This window comes from Poecilia mexicana, unplaced genomic scaffold (genome assembly GCF_051168715.1).
Source record: "Poecilia mexicana isolate PSO_F unplaced genomic scaffold, ASM5116871v1 scaffold_8, whole genome shotgun sequence".
Classification (NCBI taxonomy): Eukaryota; Metazoa; Chordata; class Actinopteri; order Cyprinodontiformes; family Poeciliidae; genus Poecilia; species Poecilia mexicana.
Genome location: NW_028263377.1, coordinates 16,420,123 through 16,439,526, shown reverse-complemented (window position 1 = coordinate 16,439,526; position 19,404 = coordinate 16,420,123). Strand labels below are relative to the sequence as shown.

The window sequence follows — 19,404 nt, the reverse complement described above, 5'->3', positions numbered from 1 at the left end:
TCTTTTTAGTGAATCCGTTTTGTGTGAAGTCTCACTAATTTCAAAGTTTTACATGTAGGTGAGTATGAGCCAACCAGCACAAAGGCAAACCCACAATTAAATTATTTCTTCTTTTATTATAGTTTTTTTTTTTTTTTTTCACAATCGCTTCCAAATGTATTTGAGCACAAAAAAAGTACAAGACGGAATAAAATCAGTTGTAGACGGAAAGAAGAGGATCAAAAACAAACATCGATAAAAAGTATTATTTATTTTTTTTGAAAAAACGGCCAGCGGAAGGGTTAGATGTGCATGTGTGTGTGTGTGTGTGTGAAACTAGTTAATAGAACAATCATTTTCACAGGCTTTCTTTTTTTTTTTTTCAAAATCATACACCAAAATGATATACAAAAAAAAATGTAGTTCTGCTCTAGTTTAATTCCGCAAACTGATGCTTTGGGGAATTAAATCAAATTAAGGACAGAAATTAAAAGCGAGTCTCTTGAGTGGATGGTTTGTTAGTTAAAAATTCAATTTAATTCCAAAATACTGACAATTAGCATTAGAAGGCACAAACACATTTTTATGCAGCAGTGAGTCGGCTTTCAATGGTTTATGAAATAAATATTTTAAAAACAGTCACGCTTAACATCACTTTCAGCAAAGTAGAAATAAAAAAAGATGTTTTCTGTATCATTTGGTGCGTATTATGATTATGTCATGGGATATGTATTCAGTCCCCTAAGAAAATGAACTCACACATTCATCTGCACATTATCTCTCCCAACACACGGATGCATGTTTGCTCACGTATTCTCGCGTTGCCCATGGACATGTACAGGAGGTCCAGCTGACGTGTCACTCAGCGTGTGGTGTTGTTTTACCCCATTTCCTTTAAGCCCACAACATGACTAATCGCGATTTGCCGAGCGTAGATTTCAGACACCTGTTCTGAGTCCTGCGCCAGAGTCTGTTGGTCCTGTCTGTTTGCTCCCAAACTCGGAATGGAGATCCTTCTGGAAATTCAACGGAATATCAAATGCACGGTGCTTTACTTCATTTGCCTCCTACTCATTAAGTCAGTAAAACTGTACTCTAAATAACAAAAAAAAAAAAAAAACACATGTAGCATGTGTTTACCTATTCAAAAACAAAAATCCAATAATAATGCATCAACATAAATACATATAAGACTTTTTATGCAAAAATGACACAAAATTCCAATGAGCCTTTTTTTTTCTCTCCTTTTAGGCTGAATCACTGATGCAAATCGTGTGCTGCGATATGTAGCTTCAGCCATTCGTGTAAATTTTACTGCAGCTCAAACATATCTGGTCCTGTGTGCACTGTTAGCCAAACTTTTTTCATTCCTGCAGAATTCTGCAGCCGGTCTTCACCTTAACGGTGAGCTTTAGTAATTTGAAACTGAAAAAGGACAGGGATGGAGAAGATGTCAGCTTAAGTAACGTGTCCTCACGGAGGAGTTTGGCTCTCTAATGACACACGCAAGTTCTCTTTGTGTAAAAACTCTGTACAAGTGTGTGTTTGTTTGTTTTTTTTTTGTTTGTTTTGTTTTGTTTTTTTCATCTCAACAATAGAACTTTGTATAAAATCAGCAGGCACTTTTTTCTTTTGTTTGTTTCACGTTCACACGGTCGCAGGTGGCACTTCAGGCCCCTTCGTACAGCTCTTCGCCTTTGCCTTGTGTCCTTCATTAGTAGTGCATCAAACTGAATGAGTCTCTGGTGCAAACAGACTGTTTCTGGTCCCCTTTAAGGCCGAGACAGAGTGGTGTAGACGGGCTGGTCCCAACTGGGGGCAGTGGGGCTGTGTGCCGGAGCCATGGATAGACTATTCAGGATCGGGCTGCTGTAGGGCCGCCTGGACGAGTGGAAATAGGGGTACTGATAGAGGCTGGAGGGGTAGCCAGAGTAAGGACTGTAATAGTTAGAGCTCTGCAGGTCGGTATAGTCACACTGGGAGCTGGAGAAAGACGCGGCACCCGAGGCGGCCGAAGTGGCCGAGGTGACGCAGGCTTGGCTGCTGTAGGAGCTGTAATCGGAGTGCGACGGCGACCCATGGGAGTGCTCACTGTAGTGGCTGGGGCTCAGCTGCTCCGTTTTTATGTGGAGGCGGTGCTGGCCGACCTCGCCGGCGGGGGGAGAAGTGGAGGACATGCCGCACTTTCGGCTCCAGGATGAAACACCACTGCCGTACGAGGAAGCGTAGGAGCTGCCGGGGACTGGAACCGGCCCATGACTGTGATCTGCGGATAAGGCAGCGGAGCCCGACGCGGGGCCGTTCAGAGGGAGGTACTGGTCAAACTCATGCACATCAAAGGTCTCCATGTTGCTGATGACATCAGTGCTGAGCTCGTTGATGTCCACATTGCTGAAGTCAATGTTCTGCCTGCTGCTGTCGGCAAGGCGGCGGCCTTCATGCTTCAGGTCCTGCTTAACTCCGTGGTGGAGGTCTGTTTTGGGGGTGGTGGGTGGGGTAGGTGGTCCATGAGGCTGCCCTGAAAAGAAATGTGAGAATAAAATGTTAAGATCGCTCAAAACACAAAACTAACTATGACCCCTAAAAAGTAATAGCCCTGTCTGCAGTCTTGGTTGACATACCTGCGTGTTCAGGGTGGTGGTGTCCATCAGGCATTCCTGCCAGCCCCCCCATCCCTGGCTCAGCTTTGTACATGTGATGTGCCAACTCTGCCCCTGAATCTGAGTCGCTCTGGCCTGGTTTCACATTCTTCCGTCGCCGTGGCTGGTACTTGTAGTCTGGATGATCTTTTTTGTGCTGAACCCGCAGTCGCTCTGCTTCGTCTACGAAGGGCCTCTTCTCGCTTTCAGAAAGCAGGCTAATATGAAAAGTATAGAAGAAGAAAACTATTAAATTCCATGAGCAAACCACAAAAAAAATTGAGAAAGCTACATTTGAATTTAAAAGTTTGTTTTGAGTGTATTTGCTGGCACGACTATAGTTTTCTTTAAATAATTTCCCAAATTTTATCTACCCAGACTCTGACATTTTCATTCTAAGTTGAGTTCATATCTGCAGCTATAATATAAGTTTCTGCTTTGGTGATTATCTTATTCAAAGCTGGGTTATATTTTATTTTACTGCATACATATATCCTAGTAATTAAATGTTTCTTACCGCCAGAGTTTTCCCAGTGTCTTGCTCAGCTCAGCATTGTGCAGATGTGGGTACTGATCCGCCAGCTTCCTGCGGGCCGCCTGTGCCCACACCATGAACGCATTCATGGGTCTCTTGACGTGCGGTTTGTTCTTCAGAGACCCGTTCCCTCGCACTGGCATCGGGACCAGGGACCAGTCGTATCCCTTAAGGACCTGCGAGACCGCGTCCCGTATGCAGGCTGGGAAGCGCTCATCGTCCTCGGAGTCCAGCTTCTTTCCCAAACCGCTGAGCAGGGATCCGTGGCCGTCGGAGCCCGTTGGCGAGGACGGCGCGTCGGAGTCGGACTCGTCCTGAGACATGGAGCTGTTTGTCCCCGATGGACTGCACGGCTGGTCGTTGAGAGACTTCTCGTGCTCCTCTGTCATTTTTAACATAATGCAATCAGTCCAGCACAGGTGAAAATCCAAAACTGTGTTAGAAATGAAAAAGAGAAGGAACCCCCGCAGCAAGAGTTCCGCTGCGCCTTTTACGCACGGTGTGCCCTGGTTAAATTCCTTGAACTGTTTCAGTCACCTGGAGCCCCGATTTGTTTGTCTTGTTTGTCTTAGGCTGCCATTGGGGGTGCGGTCGTCAAAGTTGCTGTTCACAATATGAAACGAGGAGCTACATGTTACTGCAACTTGACTCGGACTTTTAAATCGTTCAGCCCTCCTTCCGCCTGGGATTGGCTGGAGCAAATCAGCACCTTTTCCTCATTGGCTGTGGGAATTATGTGGGCTTCATTATTATAATGTTTTTCTTTTTCATGGTGTTTTATGGCTCTGCTGAAACTGCATGAACTGTGATATTATCTGCTTCATTGACATATATATATATATATATAATATATATATATATATATATATATATATATATATATATATATTTAACTCTGCCACAGTTAACTTATTTTGATAGTAAATCCCAAATATTTTGAGAAAAGTTTAACTGCAGATGTTAGTTTTATCAAAATTAGCTGTTCCTATTTGCTTGTACTGCAGAGGCTGGTAAACGTTTGCATTATAAATAAATTTACTCACTTAATAAAAGTTAAAAATGTCCATAAGGTGTATGAGATCTTTGTGTTGGAGCAAGAATTTATGTTTGTACCCAATTCTAGCTAGTCTAGCAGGGGTGCTATTGCTAAAGCCAAACTAGTTGAACAATGTTTTTTTTAACTAGGAGGTAAACGTTGCTTCAGAATGCTAAAATTTAGCCACGGTTTTCAGAGAAAGAATATTTTGTTTCACCTTATTAGAAGGAGCTTAAATATTTATAGCAAGCTTTTACTAGTATGGCAACAATCCTACTGATTTAACAAAGTAACGAGTGTACGAGTCTGCATACATTTACTGTGCTAAAATTGATCTTTTCCAGATCTGGCTGTCAAAAATTAAAAAAAAATGTAGAATTAAATGTAGACATAGAAAACCTTTAAAAATGGAAAAATAATGACAAATTTTCAGGCATATGGAATGGTATTCATTATGGAAAATAAGCTAAAAAAATATGAAACTTTATAACTAACTATTTTGCATCAGATTTGCCAATTATGTGACATAATTTTACAACTCGTATCGCTATTTTTCCTGATAGAATAAATTTCTCATTAAACAAAAAATAATCCAGTTACAGACAGGCCACTGTAGATTGTGATGTCAAGTGTTCCATTTATGTCTTCATTTTAATATTTCCTTAGTAATTCAATATTAGTCCAGAACTGCATTTAAATTTAAGCAAATGTAAAACGTGAGCCTTGCTTCAAAACCAACCAACTTCATCTTGAAAAGTTCAGTCATCATAGGCCTTTATGAGCCCTTTTACAACTTTAACAAAAAGTCTCAACCTTTACAAAGTTGAGGATGCTTCCACAATAAAGCCTTTCACATCCATTGAAATATCCATTTTATGACCCTGAAGGTACATTATCGGGAGAAGGGGAGATAAGCAGCGGGACTGAATCACTGTCTTTGTTGCAGCTGTCTTTGTTCACGTATTGTGGGATGATTTTTATCACTGACCTCCCTGTGAAAAGACAGGGTATGTGTGTGCTGGACGGCAGTTTACCTCGCTCCATGGACACTGCAGGTGGCTGAGGGAACAGGATCTCTAATGTGGAAATAATAGAAACTGACACTTATGCATGCAGAGTTCTGATGGCTCGTGCACCAAGGTAAGTTATTACAATATTGACTTTTACTAAAACTGATCATAAGCTGAGAAAGTGTTCCACCTAAAGCTTTAAAGTCCGACGAATAACAAAGACTTGTAAATGACTTGCATGTCAAATGAGGCTGGCTTCCTTTTAGCAGCTGCTTCCAAAGCACTAGGGTCAAGTTTAATGTGGGTGCATGTCTGCATATGTGTGTGTGTGTGTAGGTGTGTGTGTGTGTGTGCACAAAAAGTCCAGACAGCAGCTAACAGCTTAACTGGGTCTGGCTTCAATCTAATCCATGGAAAAGTGCTTACTCATCATAGTGCATGTGTCCTATGAGGAGCATACATGTATACATGGTGTAAACATGCAAACATCAACAGACATGACATGAGCGTGTAGAATAGAAAGGATCGCACTGGATTCTTGTCATTTCCACAAACAAAATAGAAACTGTGCTTTCGGCTGTAATGTTGTACAAGAAATTTATGATAAGAAGTGCAGCTAAATGAAGTTGAAAGGTAAATCCTCAGCAGCTTTATCGCTTTAGTTTACCACTCATCTTGTCAAATGGGTTGCCAAAAGAAGATAAATTGTGAGGGACAGCAAAACCAACTGTATCTAAACTAAATGAGTTACTTGGGAGTTTTTTTTTTCTTCTTCTTTTTTGGGATGGGGGGGGGTTGGAAACTGACTGGAAGGGACTGAGAAAAGAAGACAGTTTTCACCAGACCCGGCCTTCTTCCCTGTAATGTGGGGAGAAACTCTAACCAGGGTATGTGGGCTCCAAATTAGAACAGGAAGGAGCAAAAGAAGACGAGGTAACCGAGCATGAACCTAATGTGTCCCTCAGAGTTAGGGAAGGTTTTCATTTTCCTTTTTCTCCTGATGTGGATCTCAAAATCGCGGTTAAGATTTTCAGATTTTTACAACTAGCTCGCCCCTCTTCTCCTCCATGGGCCCAAGTCGCCTCTATCCCACATGTAAATTATACTCCCTGGCTTCTAATGTGCATACTAAATTAAATTATGCAGTCACCCACAGGAATCCTTCTCCCTTTGGTCTCTGCTTCTGTGTTTTAATACAGTTAGGCACATTTCTTAACTCTTGGCAAGTATGTGGAGCAGTTGCACTGCCTCGATATCACACTGTTTAGATTCAAATTTGAACAGCAGCTTACTATGTGTTCAATTCGTCGTGCACAAACCTCAGTGTATTTTAAAAGTTTTTATGAGATAGATTATTACAAAGTGGTGTGAAATTGTGAAGGGAAAGAAAAAAAATTCTACGTGTATTTCATCAAACCTTTCAGCAAACCAGAGAACCATCTTCCCCTTGTTTTCCATGTCTCCAACCTGGCTTGAGTTGGAAAATGCAAAATAGCTCCTCTAAAACGTATCATGGACTTCTTGACTGCTGCTCTGATTAACGTGGTGTGTTCTCTAATGTTCTCCAACCAGCCTCTGAGACCTTCTAAAGTGAAGTCTAAAGGAAATGTGTTGCTTTAGATCTTTATTAAGGGGTATCTAAATAGAAGGGGCTAAACACAGACACACGTCACACTTTTCAGATGTTTTTTTTTTTTTTGTTAAAACAAAATTTTGTCATTCTTCTCTTCAACTCAAGCCCAACTTAGTGTATCACATCAAATCCTAATAATATACAATTAGGTTTATGGTTATAATGTCGCAAATTATAACCATGTATGAATACGTCGAAGCACTTTTGAATGCCTTGTTCCTGAAAATGTGCTACGTAAATAAAATTACCTTACCTTACTTTGAATGTAAAGAGCAGAATTGTTTTGCAAGAGAAAAATAAAAATAAAATCTGGTCACGAGTTGACTAAACCTGTTGTGGAAATTCACATTTTCGTGTGCAGTTCATGGAATCTGCGCCACAAAATGTCTGTCACAAATTCTATACAATTTCCCCACATGGATAACAGCTGTCTCCACAGCCACAGAGTCTCCCTAGCTAAACTTTAACCCAAACAGCAGGCCTTCATTTGGTTAAATAATCTCTCCGGATGAGTCGACATAAACTGGGCGAACTGTGGAGAGTGGCATGCCCTCCTTCTCACCCAGACGATCGCAACCACTGCACAACCACATGTGGACAGAACTCCTGGGCTGCTGACAAACCATGCTTCACCCCAGCGCCGCATCAACCAGACCACTTCTATCTTTGGTTTCACACACTAAGGAAGAATGTAATTAGTGCAGAATTTACAGTTACAGTAAATATAACTGGGAGGCTGGGGTACCAGACAGGAGAAGAGCGTATAATCCAACATTTTGCTACCTAGAAGAGGACAAGATATGGGGACAGGGTCAGGTTACATTTGTAGATGAAGATAATTAGAGGACTGTTTGCACATATATTATCCGTGACTGGTCCACATGATCGTCCTCTCAGCTACTCCTTCTCTAAGCTCCAAACAGCAGATTTTTTTTTTTTTTTCCGTTTTGGTTTACAGACAGATACATTTACCAGGTTGTCTGGCTGGTGAGGCCAAAGATCTGGATATGTTTGACTGCACTGCTTCTAATCACAGTCGAACCCACATGACAGCTGCTCTGCGTTAGTACCTCCTGTCGACATTTGACCTCACAGTACCCTAAATTCATTAAAATGCCATAATGACGGTTTCGCCGAATCGGCAACAGGTTTTATTCAAACTTATTAGTAAAGAAAGAAAGAAAGGTGCAGGGATGGGTGAGTGTTTAAAGCCTTATGGTAACTGTTATTCAAAATATCTCTGGGTGTGTTTGGCTCTCAGTCACTCTTCCATCTTAATGTCAGGAGCATGAAAACACCCAAAGTGTTTCCAGATTATTTGGTGCATTTTCTTTTCGACATGACTGTTTTGTGAGGCAGCGGTTTTGCAGATGACTGTATGCTGTGTTCAGTCGAATTAGCAAAGATATACAAGGATGTTTTTATTACAATGACAGGATAAATCAACTGTTTTTTTTTATGTTTGTCGTTAAAATAATCAATATAGGCTGTTTCTTGTTGGAATGTCCTCAAATAAGCACATTTGCAGATAATGTTTATATTTCCTTTATGCACAGAACTTAGTAAAGCTGTTATAATGTTAAAACGTTATTGTCCTGAGAATAAACCACTTATGTTTGATCAATATAATATGCTGCTCCAATGTACTCTTCATATGTGAACAAGATTATCTCATATTACTATTATATTCACATTTATCATGTTTTAACCAAAAAAAAAAAAAAACATCTGCTGCACTGTGGATGCACATCTGTGTACTTTTTGTATAATTAGGCCCATAATTCTTCATAGCCTTCCCAGAATAAGATATATTTATTTTAGATTGTTTTGTTTTAGGAAATGAGAAAGACATCTAGATTTTAAAAGTATTTAAAATGACCAACAGTTTTTCTTTTTTTTTAGAAATGTTTGTATTTATATTTATAGAAAAAAAAAATGGTATGTTGGATATGGAGAGAATCTGCTCTTCACAAAGATGTTTCTCTTATTCAGTTTTATTAAAGAAACATCCAGCTGAGTGGTCTAAAACAGTCTGAGTCGTGTTTGTTTCTGTTTGAATTTAGCTTAAGAGGTTTTTTTTATTTTATTTTCAAAGTTTGTTTTTCTGCTTTCCTACAACAGTACAAGCAACTTTATGATCCAATTGTAGTTTACCGTGCAGATAAAGTAAGAAAGGGAGAATGTAAAAACCTGATTGCAAGTTCTACATAGTGACAGTTGTATAATTTTTTTACTGATATTTATTCACTAGGTGTAAAAGCTCTTGTTTGTAAAGAATGGGCATGAATTTTTCTTACAAATTGATTTGTGTGTTTCATAATTGTCGTAAACAGAACAGTTTCTGACAATTATCATAAAACATATTTGTCTTTAATCACTTGTGAAGAGTGGAAATGCCTGGTTCTTTCTTCCCCCGACATGATATAAATATGATTTACTGTGCCCTTTTTTCTCTTGTCATCATGTTTTGAAAAGAATTTGTGGTCTATGGAGTTTCCCACATTGTCTACGTTTTTGATCTTTGATTTTCTTAAATCATCTCCTTAATTTTCCCATGAACTACATGGTTTGAACCATGCAAATAGTTAGAACAAGGCTAAGGAGAGGCAGAAAAACAGCGAGCCCACCCTTTGGCTTTACGGGAAACGGGAGGCCGAGCTGCAATACCAAGATTATTTAAATGGCTTCATCTGGCTTTAGAAACTTTACCTTGTAAAGTAGAGATTTTGTCTACCTTATTGCGTCCAGACAAAAAAAAGAATCACAAAACACTTATCTCCTTTTGCTTTATGAAAGCAAAATAAAAATAAAAAAAATGTGCATGTAGAAGTTTGCACAAACAGGACTATATGCAGAAGGGAACATAACGCAGGCAGATCAGTGCAATATGAAACCCCAAATCTCCTGGGTGCTATTCACATATTACAGGATAATTTATATGCTATTAAAGTGATTTTTGGTTTGGTGGATCAAATTCTCCAATTAGGCTTCCAGGGTACCGGGCCAATATTTATAAGCACCACTTAGTCTGTCTGTCTCCAGCCAGTCTGCAACCTTTGAAGGAATGACTGCAGTCAAAAACACATTAGCACACCTGCTGCTAACTGGACGAACAGTCAGTCTGTGATCGTCAGTTTTATTAGCTTTGTCTTTAATTATGAAATGCTTCAGCAACACAGTTCTTCCCATGGAATGTGTATTTTGTATATGATGGAATGAAAAGTTGTTATTCAATGAGAAGCTCATAAATCCTCATCTTTGACACAATTTTTGCGCACATTCTTTCAACTCCTGAATTTACTCCTTTAAACACCCACCAGGGTCTGCACTGAAAACTGTGAAAGGCGTCGTAATGATATCCAGGGAAAAGCCCGAAGCTTACAAATTATTGAGGTACGGAGAATGAGAGAAGTAGAGAAAAATTCTGGAGGGAAAGAAACTATTGGAAGTTGCAAAACACAGGAGACTTGGGTGAAGCTTCACCTCCCAACAAGACAAGCACCTAAGACATATGAGAGCTGCTGTGGAAAGGTTTCAAACAATCAATATGTTGAGTTTTCCCAATCAAAGATGAAACCTAAATCCATTTGAAAATTGATGGCAAGACTTAGAAATTTATCTGCAATAAAAGCCACAACAACAATAAAACTCCACTGAGCCAAAGAGACCAGGCAAACATTTAGTATCTGTGTGTAAATGAGACACACCCCAAAAGACTTGGCGATGTCACCGAAGTGAAAACAGATTCTACACCATGTTGATCCTGCGGGGATACATATGAACATATGCCACATTGTTCCCGTTTTTTATTTGTAAAGATATCAGTAAATTATGTCCTTTTCCTTACACGTCACATTTATGCACACTTTGCATTTGTCACACACTCAAAATCACAATAACATGCCACAGCTCCCTTCACTTTATATATTATGTATGTTTACTTTTTGCACTTCATGCTGTTCATATAAAATGCTACTCAGATTTATTTTATATGAAAAAAATGTCCATGCTTGCTTTAGCTTCAAGGCAAGAAACTTCATCATGAACATCGATGACTTTGAAGGAACAGGGGGATTAAATAAGCAATGATCGCCTATAAGATTGGTCAAAAGTAGTTATTTAGTTACATCGCTTCTGAACGCAGAAAATCTTTCATTTTTCCTTTTGTTTATTATGAAGGCTGCTTTTATGTCTACTTGTTTTTACTCACAGTTATATTCACCACATTCTGGCGAGGGATGCCAGTCAAGTGGCATTCTGCACAGCTTCCCTACCAACTGTCACACTGACATATTTCGCCTTAGGCAGGGAAAAAAGGAAGCTACTCCAAACGGTTTACACCGGTTAAAGTTGCAGGGTACTGTGTTTGCACTCACTTCACTATTTCTAACTGTTAGCCTGATTTTAAGACTAGAAAAGTGTGTAGCGAAACATTTAATGTGATATTCTGTAGTGAATCTTGGTTTAGCCATGCTGCAGGTGGAGTTAATGTTTAATGTCTGTATTTGGATGGAGTGGGGACTTTCGTTCATGGCTATGTGTTGCTGTGTTTCCCAAATCACATCTGTTTAACACCACGCCTGCTTCATTCTGGTTCATCTAACCTTTTTACTCGCCCACAAAGTGAATTTCCTGAAACTTGTTTTGTTTGTTGTAACGATTATTTAGTACAATTCCCTGCAAAAATTGTACTTTAAGAGTATTTTATTGGACTGTTATGTGATAAACCAACGTGTATGTAATTGTGAAGTGGGAAAAAGTGTGCATGCCTTCAAATGTTTGCACAAACTACAATCAAGTTCCACTTAATGAGTACGTAGAACCATAATCTAATACATGTACATATATGTTTTGACCTGGTCAGTTCCATTGTGGCTCTGGTCACAGGTTTAGGACTGTTGTCCTGCTGAAAGCTGACTCTGTCCCAGTCTCCAGTCACCGCCTCAACTGTTTTTATTCTGCAGTTTGCTCCATCCATGTTCTCATTAACACTGACCAGCTTCCCCACATTCTTAGTTTTGAGTCATACATAAGGATTGCATGAAGATGGAAATGTTTAATTTGGCTTCATCTCAGCAAAGTACTTTCTTCCACATGTTTGTTGTGACCTCTACATGACTTGTAGTAAGCTGCAAGTTGGACTTCTTATGCCTTTTCATCAACAATGGCTTTTTATTTGCCGCTCTTCTACAGAGGCCCAATTAATAGCTATTGTGTCGACAGATTCTCTAATTTAAGATGTGGATCTCTGCAGCTCCTCCAGAGTTACCATGGGTTTCTAGGCTGCAGTTCTTATTAATGCTTTCCAACTCAGCCTTATCACTTTAGGGAATAAGATAACTTCCAAAAGAAATCAGTTCTTCTGGATTATATTTAGTTCTGTAATAAAAAAAATAATAAAAAAAACAGAATACAAATGCTTGCCAAATAATTAACGCTATACTTGCTCCAGGTTGAGTTACTGTGGGTAATTTGTCTCCTTTGGTGAACTAACGAGAGCTTTTTGTAATTTGTGACGACTGTCAGTGTGCTGATAAAATTACATAGCAGCTGGAAATCACCAGCATTTGATTCCACTCACCACATTCACCTTGAATTACCTTCCTTTGGTTTTCTGTGTAGCTCCTTCTGTGCAGTTTTCTTTTTCCACACGACTTCAGAGGAAATTTGTACGTAACATTTTCAGTTATGTGACAAACTATGTTTTCCTTATTCACTCAAAAATAAAAGAATGATAGACTTTCCACTTTCTTTTCATTGCCTCTTATGCCCCTATGCAAGAGCATGGTTTATGGTTACATCGATTACTACAAGTCGAAAGCAGCATAGAAACCCCAGATTACCACTCTACCGCCATCATGTTTGACTGTCGGTAGGATGTTGTGTTTCTTAAATATTGAGTAGTTTTGTCTCAAATGTAATGGGATCCAAGCCTTCCAAAAAGCCCCATTTCTGTCCAATCAGTCTCCAGAATATTTCCCAAAAATCTCGAATGTGACCAAGATGTTCTTTTGTCAAATCTCATATGGGTCTTTGTGTTATTTTTGGTCAGGAGTCACCATTCCTCGATCACCACCATTCCAAGTAATGGAAAGTGAATGTATTCACTGGATGAATAAAAGCATTCAGCGGGGTTCACTGGAGTCCCAACACCTCAGAAATGGTTTTGTACTCCTTTCCCAGGTGATAGATAGTAGAGACTGTTTTTCGTCTGTTCCTACGATTCCTTTTATTGCCACATAATGAGTCGCCTTTTGAAATCGTTCTTAGACATCTGCTTTTTGTAGTTTTTCTGGCTATGTTTGTCTGATTTTACAATTAAGGGGGCGACTGTGGCTCTGTGGGCTGAGTAGTCGTCTTGTAATCAGAAGGTTGTCAGTTCAATTTCAGCTTCTTCCTCTCACACGTTGATGTGCCACTGGGCAGTACACTCAATCCCAAGTAGCCTACTGATCTGCATGTCGGTATGTGAATCTGCTCTGAGTGGTCAAAATGATTATAAAAGCTCTATATGAGACCATATAATTTAATGGCCTAAATATTTTTAGTGTGTCTAACCAAAACAACAACAGAAGAAATCTCTGAGGGAGCAAATCATCTATCACACATCCATAGATGCAAAACGAGTCCTTTAAAACTGGCCTCCCAGTAACAACTCCTGCAGTTACTGTCAAAAGGGAAGGAAACGTTATTTTGTTTGCCGATGCAAATTCTGGGTAAGAGTTGCCTGAGGTGTGTTTTGGGGTAAGGAGAGTAGAATAACCCTGGAGACTCTTGCTTGTGTGTTGTCTAAAGTGCAAAATGGCATTCATGTGACACTGCATATTCCAGAGGCGTGAGGTCCATTATAAGCGAGCGTGCCAGAGGAAAATGTTGTTAATGGGAAACAAACTGACTGCTTTTTCTGCTCTGCAACTAGTTTTTTGTAGAGCAGGTTCTCTCCTGTTCCTCTTTTACTAGTTTTTGGATTAATCTCCATGTTCAGACTTAGAAACACATAGTGTGACAGTTTGTGTGGACAGCTCAGTTTTATTTGGTACTTAGTCATTCTGCATCAAAGCTTTGCTTCCTTTATATCAGTACCTGCTACTGTACATTAATTCGCACTTTATTTACGATGACACTGGTACACGCCATGAAAAACAGTTGCCGCCCTTTTTTTCCTCTCTGTCTCAACTGCCCATCTCCCCTCCTCTTCCCCGCTCCTCTCCTGGTTGCAGTTGTATTTGTACGCCTTGGGAAGATTACAAAGAGGTGCTTTGTGAGGGGATGCAGCTGCTGAAATTCAACTAGATCCAGCTGAAGAGAGAAGGGAGCAGGTGGGTCAACAACGCCACCCTGCTGTTCCCAGAATATCAGGCTGCAGAGCTGTGCCTCCCTTTTTTTCATCCCCCTGCACAAGATACGCTCTGACACATGCACACACATCCTCGGCGAAACCCGTGCCTCGACCAGCATATGCACACAAACTCTGCGCCATGTCGAAACACAAATACTGTTTACACCCACATCGCGGGAATACAGCAATATGCACGTGTCAGAAGGGCTGCCTCAGTGGAAATACTGCCCACTCATACAAGCGTGTTTAACAAGAATCATTCAAACAGTGGGAGAATGTTGGCAGATAATTAGCAACACAAAAATAAACCCTTCGAACACTAAAATTGGTTCTACCTATATTTCTAAGGCACGCCTTTGTTGCTTTATTCTCTAAATTCGTTGCGAGCAGCAAGGATGAGGAACGACTGCAGAAAGCGGAGGAAGGTCCTGTCAGCTTTGCGAAGTGAAGACCTTAACAGATCAGGATGCTGCCAAAATGCTGGATTTCTGCATCACAATGGGGGACATTTGTAAGATGACCCTCATCCGGCTTTGTAGTGCTAGGTGGTAGGGGATCGAGAAAGGAATGAGAGAAAGGAGAGGAAGTCGTACTGGCCAGTGTTTCTGCTTGCTGAATGGGATCGCATGTCTAACCTTCATCCCTGCAGGGAACATACTATGGTTGGATCAAAGTTTTATAACATCCACATAAACTTATTTATTTGTTAAGCTATCCTTTCTGCAAATCTGTAGTCACACAAAATTTGTCCAACTAAATCTTCGTCTCGTAATGAGTAATTCTAAACATACTGAGGAAATGATGAGAAGACAGAAAATTAGACCAACATCTTTTTGCCATGCTGTCACGTCCCAAAATTAAAAATGTTTGCTTGTAGTCTGAAAATAAAACTGTTCACAGCACTTGAAAGGTGTGAGCTGTTAGGGAATGACATCCTTTTAACTATTCACATTATTAAATTACATTAAATAACGGTCAGTGTCTTTGGGAATGGTAATGATACAAATACCTCCCTCCTTTACCTGTATGTACCCATCCTGCTGTGTTGATGTGTTGATACTCTTCAACCAAGTTAATAATAGCCTCTCTTATTCTGTCTCTATGAAAATGTTTGAATCATATTTCACGAACAGGTAGAGATGGTATAAAATTACTAGTTTCATTTGTTAAAATTGTTATTTATAAAGAGAAATGATCTATTTTAAAACCAGAAAATGAAATAGAAACAATATTTTCAAAGTGTGAATCATTTCTATGTTTAAAAAAACTTAAGTGATGTTAAAGCGTGTTTTTTGTAACACTAAAAATGAGTTTTTCTGGATGGGAGCACTTAAAAATTGTCTCTGAATATTATGCTGTTTTTGGATGAAATAAGGATACGACCAAATGCAGCAAGATATCATTTGACAAAATGCAATGTTCACTGGTTTACTGCGCGGTGTCTGATTTACTTCAATTCCTCCAGTAGATCTTCTACCAGGCAAATCAGCAGAAGGAGATTTGAACGATGACGTTAATTTTCTGCTCTGTTTTAGAATCAAAGTCTAAAACAGAACATATATATTTTCAGTAATGGCAGCGGAGGAAGTGATTGAAGCCGTTCAGTCTGTGTTGGCCACCTCAAAACATTGAATTAGCATTAGCAGCCACCTAATTTGGCTCAGCAGTTCTCTCTTCGCAGTGGAGCACGGTTCTCTATAGCAATTTCCGGTAAACTTCATAGCACCGAACTGGCACATTACATATGTCACGGGAAAACATTTAAAACTTTAACAGACTCACACCTCCAGGAAGCAATCATTTCTCAATATCTTAGGACCAGGCCCTCTGTACAGGGGGCTGGTTTTAACCAGGCTAACAACACACAGGTCTCGCCATAGCTTTTTTTTTTTTTTTTTTTTTTTTTGTATGGGAAAGATTTTCAGTGAATGTGTTCTCTTTCACTACAAAACATTTATTAATGATGACAAATCCTTTGGTCTCATCAGTAACTGAATAAAGTGAATGGTAGATTATACAGTTGATCAGTTTTGTCAATTTCCTTCAGCTACTGATCTAGCATACTGAAGTGAATATTTGGGCCCAAATGACATTTTGCGAAAACTAACTGTTGACTGAATTATAAAGCTTAAATTGTGCAAAAAGGTTATCATTTATACAGCTACATTACTGCATGAGTGGACTGACCGAACGTGGAAAAGTGAGACTTTCTTCTACACTCATTGTTGTTGTGTTTTACAAAAATACTGGTGGTTAACAAATATCTCTCAACATTTGATCTTGTGAAAAAGCCGGTGCTCACTCCTACTAAAAAAAGTTGTTTTTCTCTGCACAAATTGCCATCTTTTTGTCTTTATCTTTTGAGCTACAAAACTTAACATAGGCTTAGTTGAAACTTAAACTCTATTTTTTAGCATCACACAACTTTTCCCTATTCTTTATTGCCCATGTATTTTATTTTAAGCTTTGATGGTATCAAACACAGAATGCAAATACTACCCGTTCTACATCAATATAGAATCAATAACATAGTTTCAATTTGCTCCAATTTCCTGCAAACATGTTCTTGTTGTCAGGGAAACATGCAAATACACACACACGTCTCTTTCAGAGCAAATAAATTTGCTTCGCCAGAGAGAGAAAGAGAGAGAGAGAGAGAGAGAACGTTTACAGCAATGAGATAAATACCATTTGAGAGCATTTACAGGTGCTGGTCATAAAATTAGAATATTGTGATAAAGTTCATTATTTTCCATAATGTCATGATAAAAATTAAATTGTCATATATTTTAGATTCATTGCACACCAACTGAAATATTTCAGGTCTTTTATTGTTTTAATTTTGATGATTTTGGCAAACAGCTCTTGAAAACCCAAAATCCCTGTCTCAAAAAATTAGAATATCATGAAAAGGTTCTCTGAACGATCAATAAAAATAATCATCTGAATCAACAAAGTGACTCTAAACACCTGAAAAAGATTCCTGAGGCCTTTAAAAACTCCCAGCCTGGTTCATTACTCAAAACCGCAATCATGGGTCAGATTGCTGACCTGACTGTTGTCCAGAAGGCCATCACTGACATCCTCAAGCAAGAGGGTGAGAAACGGAAAGAAATTTCTGAACGAATCAGCTGTTTGCAGAGTGTTATATCAAGGCACCTCAGTGGGAAGTCAGTAGGAAGGAAAAAGTGTGGCAGAAAACGCTACACAACGAGAAGAGGTGACCGGACCCTGAGGAAGATTGTGGAGAAGGGCCGATTCCAGACCTTGGGGGAAGCAGCGGACTGAGTCTGGAGTAGAAACATCCAGAGCCACTGTGCACAGGCGTGTGCAGGAAATGGGCTACAGGTGCCGCATTCCCCAGGTCAAAGGTCAAGCCACTTTTGAACCAGAAACAGCGGCAGAAGCGCCTGACCTGGGCTACAGAGAAGCAGCACTTTGGACCACTGTTGTTCAGTGGTCCAAAGTACTTTTTTCGGATGAAAGCAAACTTTGCATGTCATTTGGAAATCAAAGTGCCAGACTCTGGAGGAAGACTGGGGAGAAGGAAATGCCAAAATGCCAGAAGTCCAGTGTCAAGTACCCACAGTCAGTGATGGTCTGGGTGCCATGTCAGCTGCTGGTGTTGGTCCACTGGGTTTTACCAAGGGCAGGATCAATGCAGCAGCTATCAGAAGATTTTGGAGCACTTCATGCTTCCATCTGCTGAAAAGTTTTATGGAGATGAAAATTTAATTTGGTCTGGAATCGGCCCTTCTCCACAATCTTCCTCAAGGTCCGGTCACCTCTTCTCGTTGTGCAGCGTTTTCTGCCACACTTTTTCCTTCCTACTGACTTCCCACTGAGGTGCCTTGATATAACACTCTGCAAACAGCCGATTCGTTCAGAAATTTCTTTCTGTTTCTCACCCTCTTGCTTGAGGATGTCAGTGATGGCCTTCTGGACAGCAGTCAGGTCAGCAATCTGACCCATGATTGCGGTTTTGAGTAATGAACCAGGCTGGGAGTTTTTAAAGGCCTCAGGAATCTTTTTCAGGTGTTTAGAGTTACTTTGTTGATTCAGATGATTATTTTTATTGCTCGTTCAGAGAACCTTTTCATAATATTCTAATTTTTTGAGACAGGGATTTTGGGTTTTCATGAGCTGTTTGCCAAAATCATCAAAATTAAAACAATAAAAGACCTGAAATATTTCAGTTGGTGTGCAATGAATCTAAAATATATGACAATTTAATTTTTATCATGACATTATGGAAAATAATGAACTTTATCACAATATTCTAATTTTATGACCAGCACCTGTATGTTTGTTTTTCTTCTTATTTAAATTAAATGTGTAGTTTTTTTTTTTTTAGTCTGCTTTGTTTGTCGCTTGAGGATCATGTGCTGCTCTAGTGTGAAGCCTCGTGTTGTACTTTGGAAAATCTGCCTTGCGACCCTGAAAAACATTTTCTATTCACAACATTTATATGGAAATTATTTTTTGAATGAAATATAAATCATGACATTGTATATTTAATAGAAGTGTTAAACAAAATATCACCTTCTATTAAAAAAAATATATATTTGAAAAAATCCAACTGATTGACGAATCACTCAAAAAGAAACTAAAAATAAAAGCTAGTTCATGTGTGAACAATAAGTCTATTTGTGATTCATTGCTATTTTTATCAGTTAGCTGATGTATGCAATATTTAGTGGAGGATTGTGCATAAATATGATCTATATATAATGCAGTCCTGTACAAAGCATGTCATTTCTCTGTTCTCAGCAGCAAACAACTCAACCAGCTCAACATACAGGAGTGCCAGCTCTCTTTGTTCTGCACATATATTATAGAAACAATATAAAGTTGTTCAGAGTGAAACAAATAAGTTACATCCATGGACCCCTTTCTGACGCTGCCCTCGGCATCTGCTCGTATGACCAAAATCAAAAACAGTCACTGCAAAGATGTATAGTTTCGAGTTTAGTGACATGATATCAGATCCATCATGGCGCCATCTCACACACCCTGCAGGCGTACTGCTCCCTCCCACACCACAGGGGAAAAGCATTGCTCCATTTCTTCATGCAGTGCTCCTGGTTATTATTCACCGTCTTATCTGTCACTCTGGTTCATGTGATATTGAATAAACAACACATTCTGGATCATTCTGGGTGTCTTAGCTGCTCGGATAATAGTTTCTGTGGGAGAGCAATCATCATTAGAAGGTGGATGTTTAAAAAAAATG

General features: G+C 39.4%; 1 protein-coding gene and 1 long non-coding RNA gene across 2 annotated transcripts in view; one reads left to right on the top strand and one right to left on the bottom strand.

Moving 5' to 3' along the window:
• Window positions 1–231: 231 nt before the first annotated feature.
• On the bottom strand, window positions 232–3,781 carry LOC106915758 (SRY-box transcription factor 8a). The gene is made up of 3 exons (XM_014983579.2): window positions 3,136–3,781; window positions 2,601–2,836; window positions 232–2,497 (listed from the first exon to the last, which is right to left on the bottom strand). The coding sequence occupies exons 1-3, from the start codon at window positions 3,549–3,551 to the stop codon at window positions 1,752–1,754; spliced, it is 1,398 nt and encodes a 465-aa protein (XP_014839065.1). The 5' UTR covers window positions 3,552–3,781; the 3' UTR covers window positions 232–1,751.
• A 1,418-nt stretch (window positions 3,782–5,199) lies between these two features.
• The window catches only part of LOC148158035 (uncharacterized), a 44,703-nt gene continuing 30,498 nt past the window's right edge, over window positions 5,200–19,404 (top strand). The window contains exon 1 of the long non-coding RNA XR_015764024.1: window positions 5,200–5,329. This is a non-coding gene — a long non-coding RNA (uncharacterized LOC148158035). The remainder of the gene's footprint in view (window positions 5,330–19,404) is intronic.

What these genes read in the sequence shown, in the direction of transcription:
- LOC106915758 (XM_014983579.2), bottom strand. Translation starts at nt 3,551, where the DNA reads ATGTTAAAAATGACAGAGGAGCACGAGAAGTCTCTCAACGACCAGCCG. An exon ending in ACACTGGGAAAACTCTGGCG is followed by an intron (nt 2,837 to 3,135) that starts GTAAGAAACATT and finishes TTTTCATATTAG; the next exon opens with CCTGCTTTCTGAAAGCGAGA. An exon ending in CCACCACCCTGAACACGCAG is followed by an intron (nt 2,498 to 2,600) that starts GTATGTCAACCA and finishes ATTTCTTTTCAG; the next exon opens with GGCAGCCTCATGGACCACCT.